The 23374-nt window shown below is 35.7% G+C and overlaps 1 protein-coding gene across 1 annotated transcript in view; it reads left to right on the forward strand.

The window, feature by feature from the left end:
* The window catches only part of LOC135199012 (uncharacterized protein DDB_G0286379-like), a 74465-nt gene extending 68062 nt beyond the window's left edge, over positions 1 to 6403 (forward strand). The window contains exon 4 of the mRNA XM_064226927.1: positions 6310 to 6403. Coding sequence (XP_064082997.1) covers positions 6310 to 6403 — 94 coding nt within the window. The remainder of the gene's footprint in view (positions 1 to 6309) is intronic.
* Positions 6404 to 23374: the final 16971 nt, after the last annotated feature.

The raw sequence follows: 23374 nt of genomic DNA on the forward strand, positions 1-23374 counted from the left end.
ACAAGGCTTCTGAAACAATTGGAAGTACAGGATTTAAACTGTCCAGGAGGCTGAATGACATTAATAGTCAGTCACAAACGCTTACAAAATTTCTATTTCTTTGTCAAAAGGGAACCTTTATATCTATATATATATATATATATATATATATATATATATATATATATATATATAATATATATATATATATATATTATATATATATATAATATACATATATATATATATATATATATATATATATATATATATATATATATATATATATATTATATATAAATAAATAAAGGGACTTTCAGGGCTAAATCGTGAAGTAACATTACGTGTAATAAATTTATGTAGCTATAGTGCCCTCAACAACATTATATAATTGAATACGGTATCCTAACATCAGATCATAATTTTGTTAAATAACATAATATTCTCTGGGATAAACAACTATATATCTATTTTTAATAAAGTGGAATCCCTCGTAGGATCTACTCCTGTTTGAAAACATCATTGATTCATTATTTTCCTGATAAATAATTTTAGTGGTGTTCTCTTTCTCTCTCTCCCTTTAACTTCCCCTTCCCCTCGCAATTAGTTTTGATTCCAGGCTTCCAATTCGAGGGACAATCATTATTTCTAATCCCTAATAGGCGAACATCTCTCTGAGGGAAACCTTTCATGCATCACTGGGGCAGAACGACTGAGCGACAGGTCTGTATGAGAGAGAGAGAGAGAGAGAGAGAGAGAGAGAGAAGAGAGAGAGAGAGAGAATCACCCTGCTCTCCGATTCAGTACCATTACTAAATGCAAAAAAAACATTTCACGTGAATGCTGTGAATCCAAAGTAAAAAAAATTTGAAACCCTAAAATGCTTAAAATTCACCTTGATATTGAACTGTTAACAGCTTGAAAAAAAAAGCATTTAGCTGAATAACAAAACTTAACAAACAAGATACACAAGTTAATCAACAGTTAGTTTCTAAAAACATTACCTTACAGGCTGCCTTGATTAAACGCTAAGGTTTTATCACAAAGTTAACAGAAAAACTATTGAATCTGAGTTACGAGGAGGTTTTGTTGGGTTTGAAGTTTTCAAAGAACGTCAACACTACAGTATAAAACACGTCATCAACACATATTGCAAATTTATTGCAAACCTGTCAAGTCGACGGCCGTCAGTGGAGAACGATGAAAACTACGTAGTATAATTATGGGTTTATAAACAAGCCAAGTTACTAAGACATTCTCTCTCTCTCTCTCTCTCTCTCTCTCTCTCTCAAACACACACACTCAAAAAGAGTCTATAATAATCTGCCAAGGGGTGTCATACCAAAACCATCTAGTGTCACACGAACACGTTTCCAGATATCTATCAATGTTAATTCATCTGAGTGTCCATGACAATATTTATTAGTGTCATTCCTCCCTAAATTTATTATACCATACTGCAAAAAGCCATAGTCACACTACCCAATAAATTACTTCATCTTAAATAATTAATTGAATCCAGAGTCCTGAAGGACACTTAGAGAGTAAATCATAAGATTTAGTTTTATTTCCTTCGCAAAAACAGGACAAAGAAATCTTTTCATTTCGTAATACCCAAAACAAAAAGACTCTAATTAAGGGTTCCCAGCTGTTTCCTTTTTCTCTGGTTATCCTATGAGGCTGCAACACACACACACACACACAAGAGGCCCTTTGCTTCGGAAAATTAAAACTGCTTCTGGTTCCGAGAGAGAGAGAGAGAGAGAGAGAGAGAGAGAGAGAGAGAGAGAGAGAGAGAGAGAGGAGCATTACTAATGCAGAGTCCTTCTTATAAAAATGTATTATTATTTTGTTTATCGGAGATAGAATGAGCCATTACCTCAAGTCAAAAACACACTTAGCTAATTGATTAAAAATAAATGTATAAATAAACGGAAAAGCATAAGTAAATATTTTGTTCTAATCATTTTGTTCTAATTTAATACTATAACTTCACACTACAGGTTCTGAGAAACCTTCTATTTTTGACCTCGGAAACAATTTGTCATCTTACAAGAACGCGCGATGGAGACCCTGAGGAAGTTAAAAGTGAATAGAACAGAACGGAATATAATGAGGCCATTCATCCCTGGAGGTAAAATTGATAATAAGGTCTGAAAGGTGTAATAGAAGGGAAACCTTCTCCAGTTGCACTAAGAAACAATTGTTAGGAGCGAGTGGAAAGTCAGATGGAAGAAAGAGAATATGAACGGAGGTTCAGTCAAAGGAATGAAATGGTTGCAGCTAGGGACCGAAGGGTCGCTGACTCAGCCTTTAGTAATGCCTACAGTTCACCATGTGAGGTGCACTGACAGCAATAACCCCAACCCCCTCCCCCTACGGAGGGGTTACGCAAAGACTGAAGAATGGAAAGGGGAATGGAGGAAGAGTAACAGGCTAAATAAAAGGGGTGCAGTTACGGACCGAATGTACGTTGCATAAAGCCTTTAGTATTTCCTAGTGCGCCACGTGAGACGCAATGACGGCAATAGACCACTACCGCGAAGTGCCACTGTGATGATGAATGTCAGCTGAATTAAATTCTGTTCTCTTATTTTACCTAACATTTTAAACTCCTATGGAAGAAGCATCCTTCGTTTACACGATCTACTTTTTTTTTCTTTTTTTTTACGAGCTGACTGCTCTTTGGCCCTTCTGTTATCTGAGTCTCTGCCACGTCACTTTTTCTTATTTCTTCTTCGGATTCCAGTCTGACGTCGGTCCTGACTTCAGAAAAGTCCAAACTTTCCCAGCGACACCAAATTTAGAAAAGAAAATTTTTAACCGCCTTTTGTTCAGCTGCAAATAATTCAAGTTCTTTTCTTTGGAGGAGAGAGAGAGAGAGGGCGAGAGAGAGAGAGAGAGAGAGAGATTGTATGAAAGCAAGTTTTTTGAAAGCGTCTAGATGTTTAATTAAACATTACAGCTGCAAAGTTTGAAGAGAGAGAGAGAAAAAAACTACTACATTTGACCTTTCTGAGAAATTACAAGATGCGTGGAAGACTTTCTGAAGAAGAATTAGCGTTTTCTTTATTGTCAAGTTTTCTCAGGGCGTAATTATTAGGAAAGAACAAAAATAAAATGACAAATCAATAAATAAAGAGATGGAAATGTAAGTAAATCATTAAAATAGAAGGAGAATTTTTTTAAGGAAGTAATTCACTGCATCGTCGTTGGAACTTTCGCGGTTCCAACTGCAGACATCCTCGGAAAGGAACCTGTTCTTCCACAGTCATCCGATACCTGTCAGATTCAAGTATTTCATAAGAGGTGGAACAGATCATGCCTCGCCATCATAGCCAAGTGGGTCATCGCTTTATACCTTTGAGGCTAAGATAATACAGATCAAAGGGTCCAAATTAGTTTTGAAACCTGCAAAAAAACCTGAAGAATAACGCCAAATCATAGCTACTTCCCACTCTACGTTGAAACCAACCTTGCTGGCACGGGAGCTGAGAATCGACGATGAACACGTGCTCTTCAGCTATCGTAACAATGAACACAGTGTTCTTGGAACAATAAACAAGGTTTTTTCAATTATCGAAACAGTGAACACACTTTTCGTCAGTTCTCCAGATAATATACTCAGTATTTTACCCAAAACCCCGACAGTGTAGCCACCAAAGGCCCACCGTGTGCACAATATCTGGAGCCCGCCACAATTCGGCAATCCTCCGCATAAGTCTTTCCGTGGTTGTATGAAACATTTCGAGTTTCGCCAAAGTATATTTTCCCCCTTCGCTGCGTCACACACACACACACACACACACACACACACACACACACACACACACACACACACACACAAATTATGCTGAATTTGAAGTTGTTCCTTCTCAGAAAGCAAAGTCTTTGTTGAAAAATATTTATACGTTACAGTTCATTTACGTTAGATAAAACTTCCATGAATAAATTTATTGTAATTCTGAAATTTTATGAAGTAATACTACGCTTTAATTTATTTGTTAGATAGGATCTAGTAACTTGGATAAGAGCGGGGAAAGCAATTGGACAGAAAAAAATAAAAATTGAAACCTCAAAAAATACCTAAAAATTCAAAGGGACGAAGACCAAACTCAAAGCTCTACCCAAAGATTATCACATACAAATAGCAGAAGAAGAAGAGGAAGACAAGATGGTAAACAGTGGAAGGAAGACACAGCGAGGCATCTTTCGTTTAATAAATATTCCAGTCCAAAATCTAATTTAGGTAAGGGTCCATTTACGTCCTCCTGACCTTCAACACCAAAATAAATGAGGAAAGACTGAAATGCTGTTACTAGCTAACTGAGGAGCATGTCGACAGATTTAATGAATGAGGTCAATACTATGGGTAAAAATATACCTTGAGATGAATGAAGGATTTTGTGATGTGATAAAATTTCAAAAATTAAGAAAATGCTATGGATGAATAATACTTTGAGATTAATGAAGGAATTTGTAATTTTGATAATACAATCAAGAACCATCTCTCTCTCTCTCTCTCTCTCTCTCTCTCTCTCTCTCTCTCTCTCTCTCTCTCTCGGAGAGAAAGAATGAACGACATCCCCAACATAGATTACTTCATTTGAGTGATATCGGTTCCTTCCTTCCAATTCGTTCCGGACTATTTCTTTCCCTGATTCTTTCTATTATTTCCTTCTTCCCTTCAGCGAGAAACTTAAAAAATATGAGAGAGAGAGAGAGAGAGAGAGAGAGAGCACTGGATACCTTGACCAGCTACAATCAGTCTATGGGAGGAGGTAACCTTCCAGGTAACGAAATTTTGACAGTGCAGCCAAGACCTCGGGAGAAATTTAAAAGGAGGCGTCCTCAAAGTTCTTGACTGTGAGGTCCACTGGGATTATTTCTGCTGTTGCTTTCATTGCCTATTGTCTTTCAATTCTTCTGAAGAATATAATTGTTTCAATATGTTTTACGTTTTTATTTTATGTCTTTCCTCTTGCATCTAAATGTCGAGATCTTTCTTGAGCTTAAATAAGGAAAGCATGAAGACAAAGACTTTTCTTCTTCTTCTTCTCGAAACTTTGTTGAACTTGACTCCTCCTCCTCCTCCACCTCAAAGTCTTCGCAACTTTTCTTTCCTCTCCAGGGAGAAAAGATTTATCTTCAAACCATGGGGAAGGCAACGTAGCTTTCTTTCTTCTTATGGTATTTAATCTCTCTCTCTCTCTCTAGTTTACTGGGATTTCATAGGTCTATGTTCACACGACTACTAACAAGGGAACTTATAGTTTATTAAGGTTATAAGCAGCTCAGCCTACTGTAAAGCGCTAGTAGTCTACAGGCCTACCGAGAGAGAGAGAGAGAGAGAGAGAGAGAGAGAGAGAGAGAGAGAGAGAGAGAGAGAGAGAGAGAGAATTTGAACAGCTGCAACCAACATTATTTATGTAAGATAACTATTGATTTAGTTTAAGAAACCACAAGACTTTTACCCTAAAACAGTTTTATTTTTTTCAAAACAGAGGTTTAACACGTTAAACGCAGTTTGCCTGGAGGTTTTATCGAAAAACCTTAATATTAAAAACCCTCACTGACTTTAAAATATTACACACTGTTTGAGTTGAGGCTACTGGAGAGCTCTTCTTCACGGGCTATTTCAGCTAAACAAGGAGTTGAAGATTTTTCACTTCAACTTCCATTACCGTTGTTTTTGGGTTAACTGGCCTCATCTCCCATAATGGGGGGGGGGTGGGGGGGACGGGGGGGGGGGACGTGGGGGGACGGTCGATATGTTAGAACATTAATGCAAACAGGGATTTATATCTAGTTACAACCTGCCAAAGGATTCCATTTTCACTTTGGAAAAAAAAAAATAATAATAGTTACTTCACTTGTTAAGCCTCTTTATCCTTCCCACTTTCTATAAAAATGAGAGAGTGGACTACTCTAAATTTTTTTACTTTCCTAAAAGAGAAGAGAATCCGACTTCTTTCTCTCTCTCTCTCTCTCTCTCTCTCTCTCTCTCTCTCTCTCTCTCTCTCTCTCATAAAAGCAGCCAGGTGTTACCGTCGAAATCAGTTCGCAAATATTGTCATGACAAACTCGATGAAGACAAGGACGACAGTAGGATTTTAATCCCCAGTTGAACAGCGAGAAACTAATCCCATAGGATTTATAATCCTTCTTTTTTGTAATTGTATCTTTGCTGGCAAGTAGAAGCCAATGTTTTTTCTTTTATTAATTTAATTCAATATTTGTTTTCATTTTGAGACGTAAGAATTCATGCTGTGCCATATTTTCCTTCATTATCTTTTTGGATTTTTTCACTCTCTTGGAATTGTTATGCAGACGAATATCCTCCTCCTCCTCCTCCTCCTCCTCCTCCTCCTCCTCCTCCTCCTCCTCCTCCTCCTCCTCCATGAGGTCTTTGAGGGGTTATTAGCCTCCGGATTTTTTCTCTCCTGATGATATGGAAGGCGTCTTATTAGCTCTCCTTGTTCCTTAGAATAATAATATTGCCTCGTTAGTCGTCCGTCCTCTTCCTATTGTGTTTTTTCGTTGGTGCAAATGAGGTCGTTCTCTATTCTGGCAACACCTGGCATCTGAGGCTTCATGAATTGGGCGAGTTTTTGGGAATTCGTTTTGGCCAACTTCCGCTCACGCCGAAATTATGTAAGGTCTGATGCAAGTATCTAAGCTACTTGTTATTGATGTTTCTAAGCATCGACTACTGAAGTTCATAAGCACCTCTTAAATAGAGTTAAAAAGAACTGGTTTATGAAATTACTAAGCAATAATTTCTGAAGTTCTTCACGACTGACTGATGAAGTTTCTAAACAATGTTTTAATAAATTTCTAAGCACTGACTGATGAAGTTTTAAGCATTGACTGATTAAATTTCTAAGCACTGATTGATGAAGGTTCTAAGCACTGAATGATAGCATTTCTTAGCATTTGTTAATGAAGTTTTAATACAACATTTGATTTAGACATTTTTTAGAAATTAAATTCCATTAGTGATAAACACCTTCATTCATTTGAAAAATATTAAACTACATCACTCAAAAATAATGTGGAATTGGAGAGAGAGAGAGAGAGAGAGAGAGAGAGAGAGAGAGAGAGAGAGAGAGAGAGAGAGAGAGAGAGTTGGCCGAAAATATATGAGCCAGCTGTCGGGGGAAAACTGCCGTTCATTTTACTTACCCTTCCGAAATTCAACTCTCTCTCTCTCTCTCTCTCTCTCTCTCTCTCTCTCTCTCTCTACACACACAACACACACACACACATAAACTGCTAAATTCAAGCTCATATCCCAAACTAAGCTGAACATTCTCTCTCTCTCATATAAAGAATCAAACGCTTATTTAATACATTAAATAAATACTCGAAGGATTTCGACCAATTCCCAAAGTTTTTGACTGACCAAAGCTGACATATATTCAAAACACAGCTCACGTAGAGCAGTCCTTTAACAAATCAATATACCATTTCCTTAGCACCGAGTACAACTGATCATTATTTTCGCGCCATAAATGCTCAAAAATAGTTTCGGAATGTCCACGTAACTTCATTTTCTATATAGAAAAATTAATCGACACAGTTATTGTTTTTAACAAACTTTTAAATCAAAATCAATTGAGAAACGAGCTAAGAACGCGAAGATTAAAACAAAAATATCAATAATAAAAATCAGGATAAAACACATTGCAATTATAAAAATCAGGAGAACATAATGTTCCACACAAGGCAAAAAGATTCGATAACATTGTTGAAGTCACCCTTCCCCACCCCTAACCCCCTCCCCTCCCAAAAAATGTAGGGCGGGCATAATTTATTACTATCAAAAGAAAATCCTGACACCAAGAATAACATCAGAGATCACCTAAACGATCCCGATTTCCAGGTCAGTTTGATTGAAGGATTACAGGATCAAATTAATCCCCAAATAAAACTACATTAAATCCGATGGAATCTGTCGGTCCTTCAATATTCACAATTCAATGATCTCGTAACTTCCTTTCCTCCTTCGTGAAAGCTGCAGGAGAGGGGGGGCAGTGAAAAACTCTGTGTGTGTGTGTGTGTGTGTGTGTGTGTGAGAGAGAGAGAGAGAGAGAGAGAGAGAGAGAGAGAGAGAGAAATGACACTAAAGAGACAGTCTTTACATGGAACTAAAACCATCTTAAACTCTCTTATCCATATGCAAAGCAAATACCTATCTTAAATATCAGTATTACATAAATAACTCAATACTGCAAAGACTAACAGAACCTCACTGTATTACCTGTAATATTCTCAAAGACAAGATTGAGTTCCAATATCACAACCGAACAGACAGACCTGGACATTATACAAAAACAAATTTTGCTCACACAGTATTCCCCTCATGAGAAATACATTCAATCTTCTCTCGTTAGCCAAAAGATGATTTTCAGAAGAACGGGGAAAAACTCGCTTGCTAAGCTGCAACGAATGAGCACCCTGCCCAGTCAGGCGTGTAATGAGATTGTGCTAACCCTTCGAAGAGTTTATTTGGGATATGCAAGAAGTTTTCATTTGATGACAACTGACTTTTGACAACAAAACAAACTTTCACTTCACGACAAAACTGACTTTCATTTTATGGCAAATTTTACTTTCATTGGTTGTGTTTAAGCAGAGGTGACGAAAATACACAATCCTGTGTCTCTATCTGGTAGAGGCCCGTAGAAAACAAAGGGTAAAGAACGCCTCTTGAAAGGAGGAAGGTTATGAGAATCGGAACATCCCCGGGAGATGGGGAAAGAAGCAGATGCAACACTGCCAACTACAACCAGGTGGTTGTCTCTGTTGTGCTTTAAAATAAAAATGAACTTGTCAGATCTGTACGTTTTGACCTAGATGGATGATTTGGAGAGTCGATTGAGGCTAGGGGGGCGGGTGGGGGGAGGACAAAGGGGAGAGGGGCGAAGGTGAGAAGAGGAGGGAGAGGGAAAAGAAAGGGAGTAATGAACAGCCTAGTGGACAATGCACCTTGATGATATTCATGCCTGTTCTCCAATTTTGAAACAATTATCAAGAATTAGACCAATTTTCAAGTGAAGGCCCGACGGAGTGGGCTACAAATGTTTTTTCCTGGCTACATAAAAACAGTATTCAGATAATTTAACTATGAAACATGACCTTGAGGAAGGTCACAAGATGACGTCATTTCCACCTACTTTCAAAAAAACCTTTCAGCCCAAAGTCTGTGGGTGAGATTCTTATATATGGATTAAGTGACAATGAATGAACCACCCACCCACCTGGCCTCTCCCGCGCCCTCTCTCCAACTCGGGGCTAAAGTTCCGACATAACAGTAGAGAACAAAGTCCACAAACTGCCGTGAAACAGCCGTTTCCTGAGAACTCTTCCTGCAAAATATAACCCCAGGCTTTTGTAATTGTCATTATTATCATTTTAAAAAATAGCATAGACGCAGGTCCAATGGACTATAAGCCGAAATCGAATTGAATTTTTTTTTCCCTTTTTTTCCTGACAGTGTGAATTGTCAGTTACAGTTTTAATTCCTGAAGAACGTAAACAAAATTCTTTGGATTTTTAATTCCTGAAGATTATAATCAAAATTCTTTGTATTTTTAATTTCTAAAGAACATAAACAAAATTCTTTCTGCTATTAATTCCTGACGAACATAAACAATATTCTTTGTATTTTTAATTCCTGAAGAACGTAAACAAAATACTTTGGATTTTTATTCCTGAAGAATATAAACAAAGATCTTCGTATTTTTAAATTCTGAAAAGACATAACGAAAATTCTTTATACTATTAATTCCTGAAGAACATAAAGAAAATTCTTTGGATTTTTAATTCCTGAAGTATATAAACAAAATTCTTTGTATTTTTAATTCCTGAAAAACATAAACAAAATTCTTTCGATTCATATTATGGGTAGCTGTATTTTTGCTCGTATGAATAGCTAGACTTATCTCATACATATCACAAACATTCTAAAACCAGTCCACACTACAGTATAGCATGTCAAAAACACATGTCGGCTGGGGGCAGACATATTTTCGTCCTTTCAACAAAACGAGAGATGCATATGTATGAAGAATATTTACGGAATACTTCCATGTGTTCATAAGAGTAGGTACCCTGTGTATGCACATCTACTGTAAATAACCTTATTGAAATCATATAATTTAACGTATGTCAAGTATACATATTCCCAAATACACAACAACACTGCATATGCCCAGTGCCACGTCTAGAGAACGTACGGGCACTCAAAAGTTAGGGAAAGCGAATAAGTGCAGAATTTCTCTCTCTCTCTCTCTCGGCCTTTAAATATCCTCGGTCCAATATTGCTGGGACCCGGCAGCTTGGAGGAGGAGGAGGAGGAGGAGGAGGAGGAGGAGGAGGAGGAGGAGGGACTGGCTGACTCGGGGATGATATCAGCCGAAGATCCTGAGGAATCTTTATTGGTCTTTCTCAGCTGAATTTCTCTCTCAAGTTCCAATACTTTTCCATCTCGGCGAAATCTCTCTCTCTCTCTCTCTCTCTCTCTCTCTCTCTCTCTCTCTCTCAAGAAGATGCAACCTTTGGGTATGCGAATTTTGTTTAGGGCAGACTTCGAAAAAGTGCTATTTTAATGTTTTCAGTAATGATGGTGTTAAGTGATATTCATTACTCTACTTTTTACTAAGTGAACTCTGTCCAGACCTTGAACTTTGATGTTAAACGTTGCATCAACTACAGTCAAAAACGGATAATTTTGTGATGCTCAACTGCGTGGCCCAGACAGGATTAAAATGTAAATTCGCTCAAATATAAAACTGTTCCTTGGCATTTCGGGCACTTGGACCCGACCCCACTCCCAATTTTCTTTGTAGCTAGCCAAGTGACGAATGAATTCCAGAACAAAATGTGGTGTAATTCTAGGCGAGCTTTCAAATTTTTCTTATAGAATTTTCTGTCAACTGAATATATTTATCACACATACAAAATGATATGTAGTACATGTGGTACAATAAAATGTTAACAAAAAAAAACGCTGACAAGTTCCTTCGCAAGTAGGAAACTCCAAAGTTCTTCAGATCTGCTCATTATCTACCTTCGGTTAAAATCACCTAAACTGATTTATAAAATCAACCTTTTTTGTAGAATCTTAAAACTGGTGTCGACAACGGTGGCCATCCGTACACAGTACTAAATTAAATTACTTATTTTGCGACATTTTTGTCCCTTGGAGCCCAATTTTGCAGTCGACTCTCAAGTAATATGATGGGGTGCTTCTACCCAATTACAAGTTAGTAAAACCACTGCATGTCTGTTTCGCTAACACTATAGGAGTCATGTTTCTCAGAGGAATCAGCAACTGGAAAAGAAAAGATTCTGTAGCAGAAAATCACAAGAAGTTTAACGGAACCCAAGAATTGTTTTTGCAAGACCTCCTCGCCCCAGTTCAGTTCTGATGGACCTGCCATAGGGTTAGGTCATTCACTGGTCTTTCCAGAAGAGCAATAACAAAAATAAAAATAAATTCTGAAAAATGATTTCTCGCTTTCTTAATGATCTCAGAGGGACAGATGATCAACGATGAATCTTTCGGGAACCTTCATGATCGACAAGAGTAAAGGAACATCCTGAACAGCTTTCAGTCTCCCAATCATTCACAAGCGACAAACAAAATGTTGAAATTAAGTTGCACCACGAAATCCATTTTCCAAAAAAGTGGGTTTCTCATTGGACGAGTCGGTTACGTGCTCGACTACTGATCTCAAGGCTAGGGTCCGATTCCCCGCTCTGCCAACGTGAAATCAGAGGAATTTATTTCTGGTGATAGAAATTCATTTCTCGATGTGGTTCGGATCCCACAATAAGCTGTAGGGACCGTTGCTGAGTAACCAATTGGTTCCTAGCCACGTAAAAATATCTAATTCTTCGGGCCAACCCTTTATAGGAGAGCTATTAATCAGCGCAGTGGTCTGGTCAAACTAAGATATAATTTTTTTTTTTCCAAAAGAGTCAAGTGTAGGCCGCCTATCTTGGAATGGATCCAAATTTAAGAAAAAGTCAAGTATAGACATATTGGGAATAGATCTCATCCAAAGAGTTAAGCGAACGCCTATTTGAGAACGACCCCATTTTCACCAAACTTAAGTGTAAGCCAATCTGCCAAAAGATGTCATTTTCAAAAAAAGATAGGTGTAGGTCTATCTAGGCATAAAGCCCATTTTTCAAGAGAGTTAATTGTAGGCCTATCTGTCAACAGATTCAATTTTCAGAGGAGTTAAGTGTACGCTTATCTGGCAATGAATTTCATTCAAATGCCAAGTGCAGGCCTAAATGGAAATAGATCCAGTTTTCAAAAGAGCTAAGTGTGGGGATATGTCGGGCATAGATCTCGTTTTCGAAAAGGGTAAGTGTAGGCATTCATGATGTACAAATTGGTCTCACCCGATTCGTGAACTCCACCTGGAATTCGCGACGTTGGAATGCGCTGGAATGATGTCCGAATTATAAATTCATTTAATTAATTTCAGGAGAATATTGTATTCGGGATAAGGGTGAATGACACCTTGGCGCATGCAAGCATACAGTTTTTGCACATAAGACTTTAGCTAAACACATCTATCGTAGGTAGCAATACATACATATATGCATAACATGTGTAAACATACATAATATCTATATATATGACCTATTAAACATGTGTATCTAATGGAGATTTTCGCAAAAGTTAAAACAGATTCCAAGGACTATCTTACTCTGTTTTTTCCATCTGTCCATCCGCCTGGGGTGTTTTTGTATGGTAACACTGCGTTCCCGGGCTTTAGATAGTACATTCAGTACATTCAGCTTACATTAGCTTACATTTCAACGATTATAATAATATCCTATTTCGAATATTAACGAGTAATTTCGCATACAGTAAATTATTAAAACACTTTTCAATTGCAAATGTACACCCATATATCCTTTTATTTACCATAACTTACACATAGCGTAACTATCTAAAGCCCGGGACGCAATGTTACCATACAAAAACACCACAGGCGGATGGACAGATGAAAAAAAAACAGAGTATAATCTGTCCCCATCGTCCAGTAGCCCTAAACAATCCTGTCGAAATGAGGTCCCGTTACTCTTTCTATAAATAAATGGGGAAATTTTGTAAGTGATCAATATATATATACATATATATATATATATATATATATATATATATATATATATAGATATATATATATATATTATATATATATAATATATATATATATATGTATATATATATATATATATATATAATATATATATATATATATATATTTTCCCTGTGTTTGTTTTTGGCTGATATATATATATAATTATCTATATATATATATATATATATATATATATATATATATATATATATATATATATATATTGATATCAGCAAAAGCCACAGCGGAAAATTTTTGAAAAAAAAAAGAAAAGACAGAGTGCCAAGTACTTTCGTGTATTTACCACATCTACGGGGCACAAAGTAATACAAAACGTAAAAACTATTGAGCAAGAAAGCTCTCACAAAAGCAAAGTGGAAAAGAATTATATATGTATGTACAATAAGGCCATTACAAACAGAAACAGCATTCGTCCAGATTACCCAACCGCTTAACACCCCAACAAGTCAAAAGAAAAAAGTAATTGCCCAATGACCCAATTACTTACAGAAGAGAAAAAACACTGACTATGTCAACCAGTTTTTTATAAAACAACTGAACTCACAATTATGAATAGTAACAATAATAACGGCACTAACAACATACTTACCAATAAACAAAGATAACTGATTGAACAATATTATCAATATGAATACATAAAAAAAAAATAATAATAATAATAATAATATAATAATAATAATAATAATAATAAAAAATTTAACTAGTACAAAAACTTTAAGGATAATGTTAAAACTCACAAGAAAATAACATAAGAAGGAACTTGACAAATACACCAAATTAAAGAATAATGTTAAAAACTCTTCACTATTTATCTATGATAAGATTGTCTAATTTGTACATACCAGGGCTCAAATTTAAAAGTTTTCCAGAATAGTCTTTATAAAAGCAGATTCAATTATATTCCTACTATATAATCCTTACAAAATAAAATCTCTTTTGCCTCTGTCCAATCAATCGCATGGTTAAGATTACTAAGGTGAATAAAAAGGGCACTAGAAGTCTGTCCTGTTCTAGCTGAATATCTATGTTGATTTAATCTTGTAGACAAATCTTTCCAGTTTGGGCCGACATATTTCTTATCACACCCCTGACAAGGAATTGTATAAAGGCAGCAGGTAGATGAAATGGGGAGTTCTTTATCAGTATATTACAAACCGTATTTGAGCTTTTAAAAACTAATTTTACATTAAAAATCGAAGTACCTTAGCAAATCATAAAAATTCTTGTGGTATGGTAAAACTAACATATTATGGCATGAAAAAGGTTCTCTAACCCTATTTGAATAAAATGTACCCTTGGCCATTTTTAATGCCTTGTCTATAAAAAACATCGGATATTGAAGTTTTACACCTATGTCACATATTTTTCCTATCTCTTCATCTAAAAACTCAGAACTGCATATTCTTAAGGCCCTCAAAAACATCGAAGAAAAAATAGATAATTTTACTTTACTATGATCTCCAGAGTAATAATGAACATACGAAACTATATATTAGTGGGCTTGCGATATACATTGAATTTAAAACTACGGATTTGTCTGTAAACTTGCACATCTAAAAATGGTAACATTGACTCTCTTTCTTCCTCCACTGTAAATTTAATTGAGGGAACCAGATCATTCTTGTTTATCTAAAAATTCTCCAATGTTTGCATTTACAGGCCATATACAAAAAATATCATCCACATAACGATACCATACAGTACCAATCGGTAAAAAATACTAGGTAACAGTCTGACCTCAAAAAACTCCATGTAAAGATTACTAAGCACCGGAGAAAGTGATTCCCCATTGACATATCAAATTTTTTGTAAAAAAAAATGTTTTCCATTAAATGTAATTTACAATCCTTAATGCAAAGCCTAATCAAGTCAACTATTACATTCGAAGGTAAACGGCAAGTTATATTTAGGCAATTCCTCTGATAAAAAATTTAACAAATCGTCCACTGAACTTTAGTAAATAATGATACAACATCGAAACTGACAATTTTTAAACTCAAAAGTTACATTAATATTGCTAAGTTTGTCTACAAAATCAACATTATTCTTAATATTACATTTTGATATTGTACCAACAACCGGCGTAAGAACTTGGACTAGCCACTTTGACAATTTATAAGACACAGAACTTACTGAACTTATAATAGGCCTAATGGGATTGTTTGGCTTATGGGTCTTAACCAAGCCGTACATATATGGTAAACTGGCACACTTGACAGTAAATTGCATTTTTTAGATGTGCAAGTTTACAGATAAATCCGTAGTTTTAAATTCAATGTATATCGCAAGCCCACTAATATATGTGTTCGTATGTTCATTATTACCTCTGAGCATCATAGTAAAGTAAAATTATCTATTTTTTCTTCGATGTTTTTGAGGGCCTTAAGAATATGCAGTTCTGAGTTTTTAGATGAAGAGATAGGAAAAATATGTGACATAGGTTGAAAACTTCAATATCCGATGTTTTTATAGACAAGGCATTAAAAAACAAAAATGGCCAAGGGTACATTTTTATTCAAATAGGGTTAGAGAACCTTTTTCATGCCATAATATGTTAGTTTTACCATACCAACAAGAAATTTTTTATGATTTGCCTGCCTAAGGTACTTCGATTTTTTTAATGTAAAATTAGTTTTTAAAAGCCTCAAATACGGTTTGTAAATATACTGATAAAGAACTCCCCATCAATTTCATCTACCTGCTGCCTTTATACAATTCCTTGTCAGGGGTGTGATAAGAAATATGTCGGCCAAACTGGGAAAGATTTGTCTACAAGATTAAATCAACATAGATATTCAGCTAGAACAGGACAGACTTCTAGTGCCCTTTTTATTCACCTTAGTAATCTTAACCATGCGATTGATTGGACAGAGGCAAAAGAGATTTTATTTTTTAAGGGGGGTAAGGTTATATTAGTAGGAATATAATTGAATCTGCTTTTATAAAGACTATCTGGAAAAACTTTTTAAATTTTTGAGCCCTGGTATGTACAAATTAGACAATCTTATCATAGATAGTGAAGAGTTTTAACATTATTCTTTAATTTGTGTATTTGTCAAGTTCCTTCTTATGTATTTCTTGTGAGTTTTAAACATTATCCTTAAAGTTTTTGTACTAGTTAAATTTTTTTTTATTATTATTATTATTATTATTATTATTATTATTTTTTTTTTTTTGATGTATTTCATATTGATAATATTGTTTCAATCAGTTATCTTTGTTTATTGGTGTTTTAAAGTATGTTGTTAGTGCCGTTATTATTGTTACTATCTAATTGTGAGTTCAGTTGTTTTATAAAAAACTGGTTGACATAGTCAGTGTTTTTTCTCTTCTGTAAGTAATTGGGTCATTGGGCAATTACTTTTTTCTTTTTGACTTGTTGGGGTGTTAAGCGGTTGGGTAATCTGGAACGAATGCTGTTTCTGTTTGTAAATGGCCCTTATTGTACATACATATATATTTCTTTTCCACTTTGCTTTTGTGAGAGCTTTCTTGCTCAATAGTTTTTACGTTTTGTATTACTTTGTGCCCCGAAGATGTGGTAAATACGAAAGTACTTGGCACTCTGTCTTTTCTTTTTCAAAAAAATTTCCCCCCTCCCCTGTGGCTTTTGCTGGTAAACAAAATCACGTGCTTACTTTTGTGATTTTATAGTATATATATATATATATATATATATATATATATATATATATATATTATATATATATATATATATATATATATATATATATAAACTAATGTATTTATTAAGGAGATTAGCTGTTTGTAATATGCAACTTTCCGACGGAAGACTTAGAAGTATAAAATTAAAGAAGTAAATGAAAACTCTTGCATCTTTTACCTGTAAAGAAATTGCTCTCATGCGTAAGGTTTCTCGGGCCTAACGGGATGACTAGTCCTTTTTTCCGGCCAAAACGAAACTGATTTGAAAACTTGTGGAAAGTTCCGAATTTTCTAATCGACTTTCCCTGCCGAAGAAAAATGAAGGAAAGGATAATAGGAAGCAGAAACGCAACATAATCAGACGGGGGTATTACATCTCAAGAGTAAAATCAGCTGCTTACGATTTTTTTTTCCTATTTCTTTTATTTTATCTGATACTTTTCAGAAGAAATGACACAATATCTCCAGGATAGGGTAAAATATACAAAATCACGGGCATTTTTCAACTACCGACTACCTCAGACAACACCCATCAGAACTGAAAAAAAAAAAAAAAAAAACAAAAAAAAAACAACCGAATCTAATTCCGTGGCCGAGACGACGCCATCATGTGCTTCTGAATGCAAGAGAATTACGCTGAAAAAAAAAAAATATGCACGATATTTCTTCCCCTGCTAACTCGACAATATCCCGGATGAGCGATGACACAGAAACCTCGTTTTATTCTGACAGAACTCCCGTAGTTCCAGGACTGGTTTGATACACTTTAACTTTGACGGTAAATTGGCGATAAAGTAACTTCCTTTTGGAAAACGATAACCTGTATAATGTCTTGAATCAACATAGTATATCTTCTGATGCTCGGTTCAACTTTGACAGTAAACTTAGTGATGAACTTATTCCTTTAGGGGAAAGACAAATTACACAATTCTGAAATCGACTAATATCTTCTGATAAACTGTTCAACTTTGGCGGTAAATTGATGATAACGAACTTACATTCTTTCGGAATTCGATTGAAATACAAAGTTTTAAACCAATGGCCAAGCGCTGGGACCTATGATGGTCATTAGGCGCTTCAAGGGAAGAAGCTGAGAATGAAAAGTTTTGAGAGATGAAACAGAAGGAAAACCTTTGCAGTTGCACTCTGGAACAATTGTTAGAGAGGGTCGAGGAAAGTCAGATGGAAGAAAGCGAATATGAACGGAGGTACAGTTAAAAGGTATGAAAGGTGTTGCAGCTAGGGGCCGAAGGGGACGCTTCAAAAAAACTAAGTAATGCCTACAGTGTACCGCATGAGGTACATTGATGGTACTAACCCCCGTAGTGATGATTCCTTTTGGAAAACGATCAACTATGCAATACTGGAGTCCAACATACTTTTGAGACTATTGAACAAGGCATAAAAACCGGCGGCTATAAATAAAAAATAAAATACTAAATAAACAAAAACAAACCGTTTACTCTCTCGCCACAATCACAACTTGATGTTAAAAAAAATTTAAAAAATCTTACTTTTGACATCTAATTAATTAGTTCAACATAGTATGGAATATGTTATCTCATATTTGGCCACAAGACACGAAAAGCAAATATTAGCTTAGGCACCTGTCACTTCAAATAGATGTTATTCGCTGATGAATTGCTACGTGATTTATGTACCATAATTCACGTACTATATTTATGCACCAGTAAGATGAACAATTTATGTAAAATTGAAAATGATTTCCAAATAATTAAACTATTATATATCCATTTCGTATATATTGCAGACACGTTTTAAACATTGTAAACACGCCAATTCGATATCTTCAACAAACACTTGAGATATATATACAACTTTCCAACTTACGTTACTTTATTTTGTACTTAAATTTGAACTGAAACTGAAATACCATCTGTTCTGTTGACAAAAAAATTACCCCAAACAAACTTAGGAGAAGTATCAGTGATTTGGTTTTCCAAAAGTGAACAAAAACCCAAAGACATAAATATTCAGGTCGACTTTATCTGGTTCCTGCAACAGACAAAGGAAAGGATTACAATACCCATTACAAGAGAGAGAGAGAGAGAGAGAGAGAGAGAGAGAGAGAGAGAGAGAGAGAGGGGAACAAGTCAGGTTAGATGGCCCTTCGTTAACCACGTAATGATTTCTTCACACCACAGTGAAACATGTCATAAATACACGTCGGAAACTTATCCTATGCACATCACAAGTTGAAAACAAGTCAACAGCCGTAACAGGAATACGAATCTTTGGCACATACTGGATTAACTCATATAAGCAAGCACCCCGGTCATGGACCTACCAACAAGTCGATAACAAGTATTCAACAAGTTTGTGATGTTCAGTGAGGCAACCTGAGCCTAACATGATGTAACAAAACAACCTTTAAGAAGCCAATCGGCCAAAGCTTAGAAACAGCTTCAGGCACAAAGTCAGGGGAGTGGGGCTGGCAACTGCATCCCTAAAACACCTGAAAATTAACCAGAAAATGTACCCATGTGGAACCACCCCTCCAAGAGGGGGAAAATTATGTATATTGGTGATTCCATGTCTATATTAGAGTATGCTTGAAAATAGGGATTTGCGGATGCAGATAATTCTTTTAAATTTGCGGATGTGGAAGCGATATTTGATGACCATACCCTCGCGGATGCGGATACTTTGTAAATCCAAGTAATTTAGATATATTCAATTGTTAGAGACTATTTTCAGCCAAATAATTCAAAGTTACGTGTTACCAACATAATATTTGATGTACTAATTGAAAAGTAGAAACATAAGTGATACTCATGTAGGTGTTTAAACTTTCATGTGAACATATGAGCAGTAACAGCGATGCACGAACGTTTTAGTTGTCTTGGCACAGGATCATTTCATGCTCATTGCATCATAAGAGTAGCAAAAATACAAATCCATTCTTCGCATTAGAGAGAGAGAGAGAGAGAGAGAGAGAGGAGAGAGAGAGAGAGAGAGAGAGAGAGAGATAATCCATTGAAGAGATCCATGCAGATTCAAGACTGGACTTAAAAAATACGAAAGAAAATGGGAATTAATAGAAGGGGAACTAACGAAATATTTCCAATCAAGAAATAGCGAGTATTATTGCATCCGGGTAAGTTATATATAAAGACTTAATTTATATCGAAGGGGGAGAGAGATAAACGAACGATAAGATAAGAAAAACGGATAAGATGATATTGGAATTCGTACTTAGAAAGAAATCAGCTCAGCGAAAAAAGGAGAAACGTACTAGAAGAGGGAAGAACTGACGGATGGAAACAGCAAGGCGTTACGAAGCTTAATGGAATATACAGAGAGAATACATCAGGAAATATACATAGAATCTACATCAATCCCGAGAGATATGAATCCTTAGGAATTCCAAACCTTTGGCGAGAACTAAATACGAATAAGAAGCATAGAAACAACACTAAATGTCAAGGGAGAAATAGCTTCCTTGTGTAACAGTCATTACATCAATAACACAATCGCACTTGCAATATTTTCGCCAGGCAGCTACTGAGCCACTAATCTTCTCCATCTGGCAATGCTCAGCAGGTCTGGCTTTGGTTATTGCGTGGTATGGGTGATCGCCCAGTGAATACCAATAATGAAAGAGAATTTTTGTCATAATTATTCCATTTTGAAATATAAAAAAAAATAAACTTAAAATCACTGAAAACAATATTAGATCTGATTATTACATAGATGGGTGACCACCAATGAATACCAATTATCACGGAGAATGCAGTCTAATAACCTATTTTTATATAAAAAAACTAAACTTAAAAACAAATCACTAATTGCTTCACAGAATTCTAGTTGAGAGAGAGATAGAGAGAGAGAGAGAGAGAGAGAGAGAGAGAGAGAGAGAGAGAGAGAGAGAGAATCGTCACAGGAGTCAAAATGGAGAAATCACGTAGAGCCAATTTGTCTCCCAAAACAGGAAGTGCCTATTAATCTAATTTTGCCTTGAAGCCATGAAAGTGGCCACAGCCTCGGAATTTTCAATGATGGCAACAACGAACGACACCGATCCCTCCTCCTCCTCCTCCTCCTTGGACATCCTTTCATGGAATGAAACTGCACAGACGTTGCCCGGATCCCGATTAGGGGATTTACTCGAATTTGGGGGAGGATGAGTTGGAGTAAGTCAAAATAACACGAGGGAAATTCTCTCTCTCCTCTCTCTCTCTCTCTCTCTCTCTCTCTCTCTCTCTCTCTCTCTCTATACTGTAATGAAAGTCGTGCTAATGTTCACAGAATACTCATGAATACATGAAATTCTGGATATGAGTATCCACATGTGTGCATGTGTGTGCGTCTATGTATATGCATTAATGTATAGCACATGTTGGTTAATTTATAAACTCTTTGTTTAAATTAATCTCAAGGAAAGGAATGGAATGTAACATTCAGCGACGAGAGGGAACCTGAGAATAAAAGGCTGGAAATGTTTAACAGAAGAAAACCTTTTGCAGTTGCATCATGAAACAACCGTCATGAGAGGGTGAACGAAAGTAACATGGAAGAGAGAGAATATGAATGGAGGTACGATAAAATGTACGAAAGGAAGCTGCAAAGATCCTAAATCAAGTTATGCCTACAGTGCGCCACACGATGTGCACTGAAATCTAGCTTTAAAAATGCCAGAAAACGTTAGTTCATTTTTTGGTGTGGAAATATTTGTCTCTCAAGTTCTCTACCCTAGCCGATAGGCTATTCATAACACTTCATCTTGATTCTGGGCAGAAAGTCAATAAATAAAGAAAGACAGACTTTTCAAAGGGATTTATTTCCCATGTTGAAGGGGTGAAAAGGAGACAGGAGAACACTGAGGAAGGAGAAAAAGAAAAGAAAAAAGAAAGAAAAGAAGAAAAAAAAAGGAGTTGTTTGTTTCGTAGAACGAAAGTAAAGGAACCGAAGGAATATCAAAGAGCTTCGAATGCAACGAAGAGAATCAAAGACAATTATTTCAGTTGATGACTGGCGATACATTAACGATCACGTGGAACAACATTTTTTTTATTTACCAAAAAAAAAAGGTGAATTAGTAAATTAGCTGGGCGAGTAGACCCAATACTTTATAGCTAATTATTTCGCTGTTGAGTTACGCAGCTAATCACGACGATTATTATGGTAATTATTATGAGCGTATTTAGGAAAGTTTAATTTCAACTTTAGGACGACGTAGTAGAATGATGTTCAAAGTTCATAAAACAACAACAGCAGCAGCAACAACAACCACAACAACAACAACAACAACAACAACAATAATAATAATAAGGAGAGAAAACTCTCTATCGCGAGAGTATATAATAATGTTCTAAGGGGTTCACAATAATAAAAAATTTAAAAGTTCGTGTATAATTTAAAAACACCTTATAAAGCTTTCGAACCCTTCCCTGGGTTCATCTTCGGTCCAAACTCTAAACATTTTTTTTTATTATTGTGGACCCCCTTAGAATAATAATAATAATAATAATAATAATAATAATAATAATAATAATAATATATATAATAATAATATAATAATAATAATAATAATGAAAGACTAGAAATAAATTTATCCATGACCCAGAGAAAGATGCTTGATAAAGGAAGCAGAAAAAACGACTAGGATATGACATCCTCCAATGACAGCGAAGACCGGCAATAAAGCCACTGACTGGGGAATCTGTCTGGGAGGGAATATAGCCGTCAGGTGTAACACAGAGGGGGCGATATCCCTTTACAGCGACCCCTCTATTCACCAACCCCTTTCCCTTTCCCCTACCCTCCATAAAAGTATCATACCAACGTCTGAAGAATCTAACCAGGAACATTCCGACTGCTTCTTAAGACTTCAAATTCACGTTGATTCTCTTATTCACTTCCCCTGAGAAAACCCAGTTTTATTTTCCATTACAAAACACATTAATTATCCCATAAAAACAAATTCATTAACCCAAATATCTAATAATAATAATAATAACAATAATACCTGCCTGACGATGTCCTTCGGGGTTTAAGGACGAAACTTAGCGCGAGGAGAGAGAGAGAGAGAGAGAGATGAGAGAGAGATGCCCCTGAGCAAGAGAATAAGGGGAGGGTAGTCACTTCCCCTGAGTCAAGATGGATCCAAAATGAGTCATTTAGGTATCTCTGTCTTAAGCTTAAGATCCATTGTGTACTGCATTTTTGTACATGCAGTATAATACATTCAAAATGACATGAATCCCCCATTTGGCGTTTGAATAGCCAATTTGATTACGGAAGAAAAGTCAGTAATAAGAAGAATAGAGAAACTTCTATACAAAATAAACGTGGCTGAAATAGCCATTATTTTCAACAAAACTTGTATTAACGAAGATCTTCTTCCAGCATGAATGAATAATAATAATAATAATAATAATAATAATAATAATAATAATAATAATAATAATAACAACAATGAATTTTATTTCAGCTCGAGGCCATATACATGACAGAAAACATTTTCGTACGAACATTCAGCACTTTTCATTTAGATTTTCTAGGCGTAGAATTGCATG

The sequence above is a fragment of the Macrobrachium nipponense genome, chromosome 25 (assembly GCF_015104395.2).
Source record: "Macrobrachium nipponense isolate FS-2020 chromosome 25, ASM1510439v2, whole genome shotgun sequence".
Taxonomy (NCBI): Eukaryota; Metazoa; Arthropoda; class Malacostraca; order Decapoda; family Palaemonidae; genus Macrobrachium; species Macrobrachium nipponense.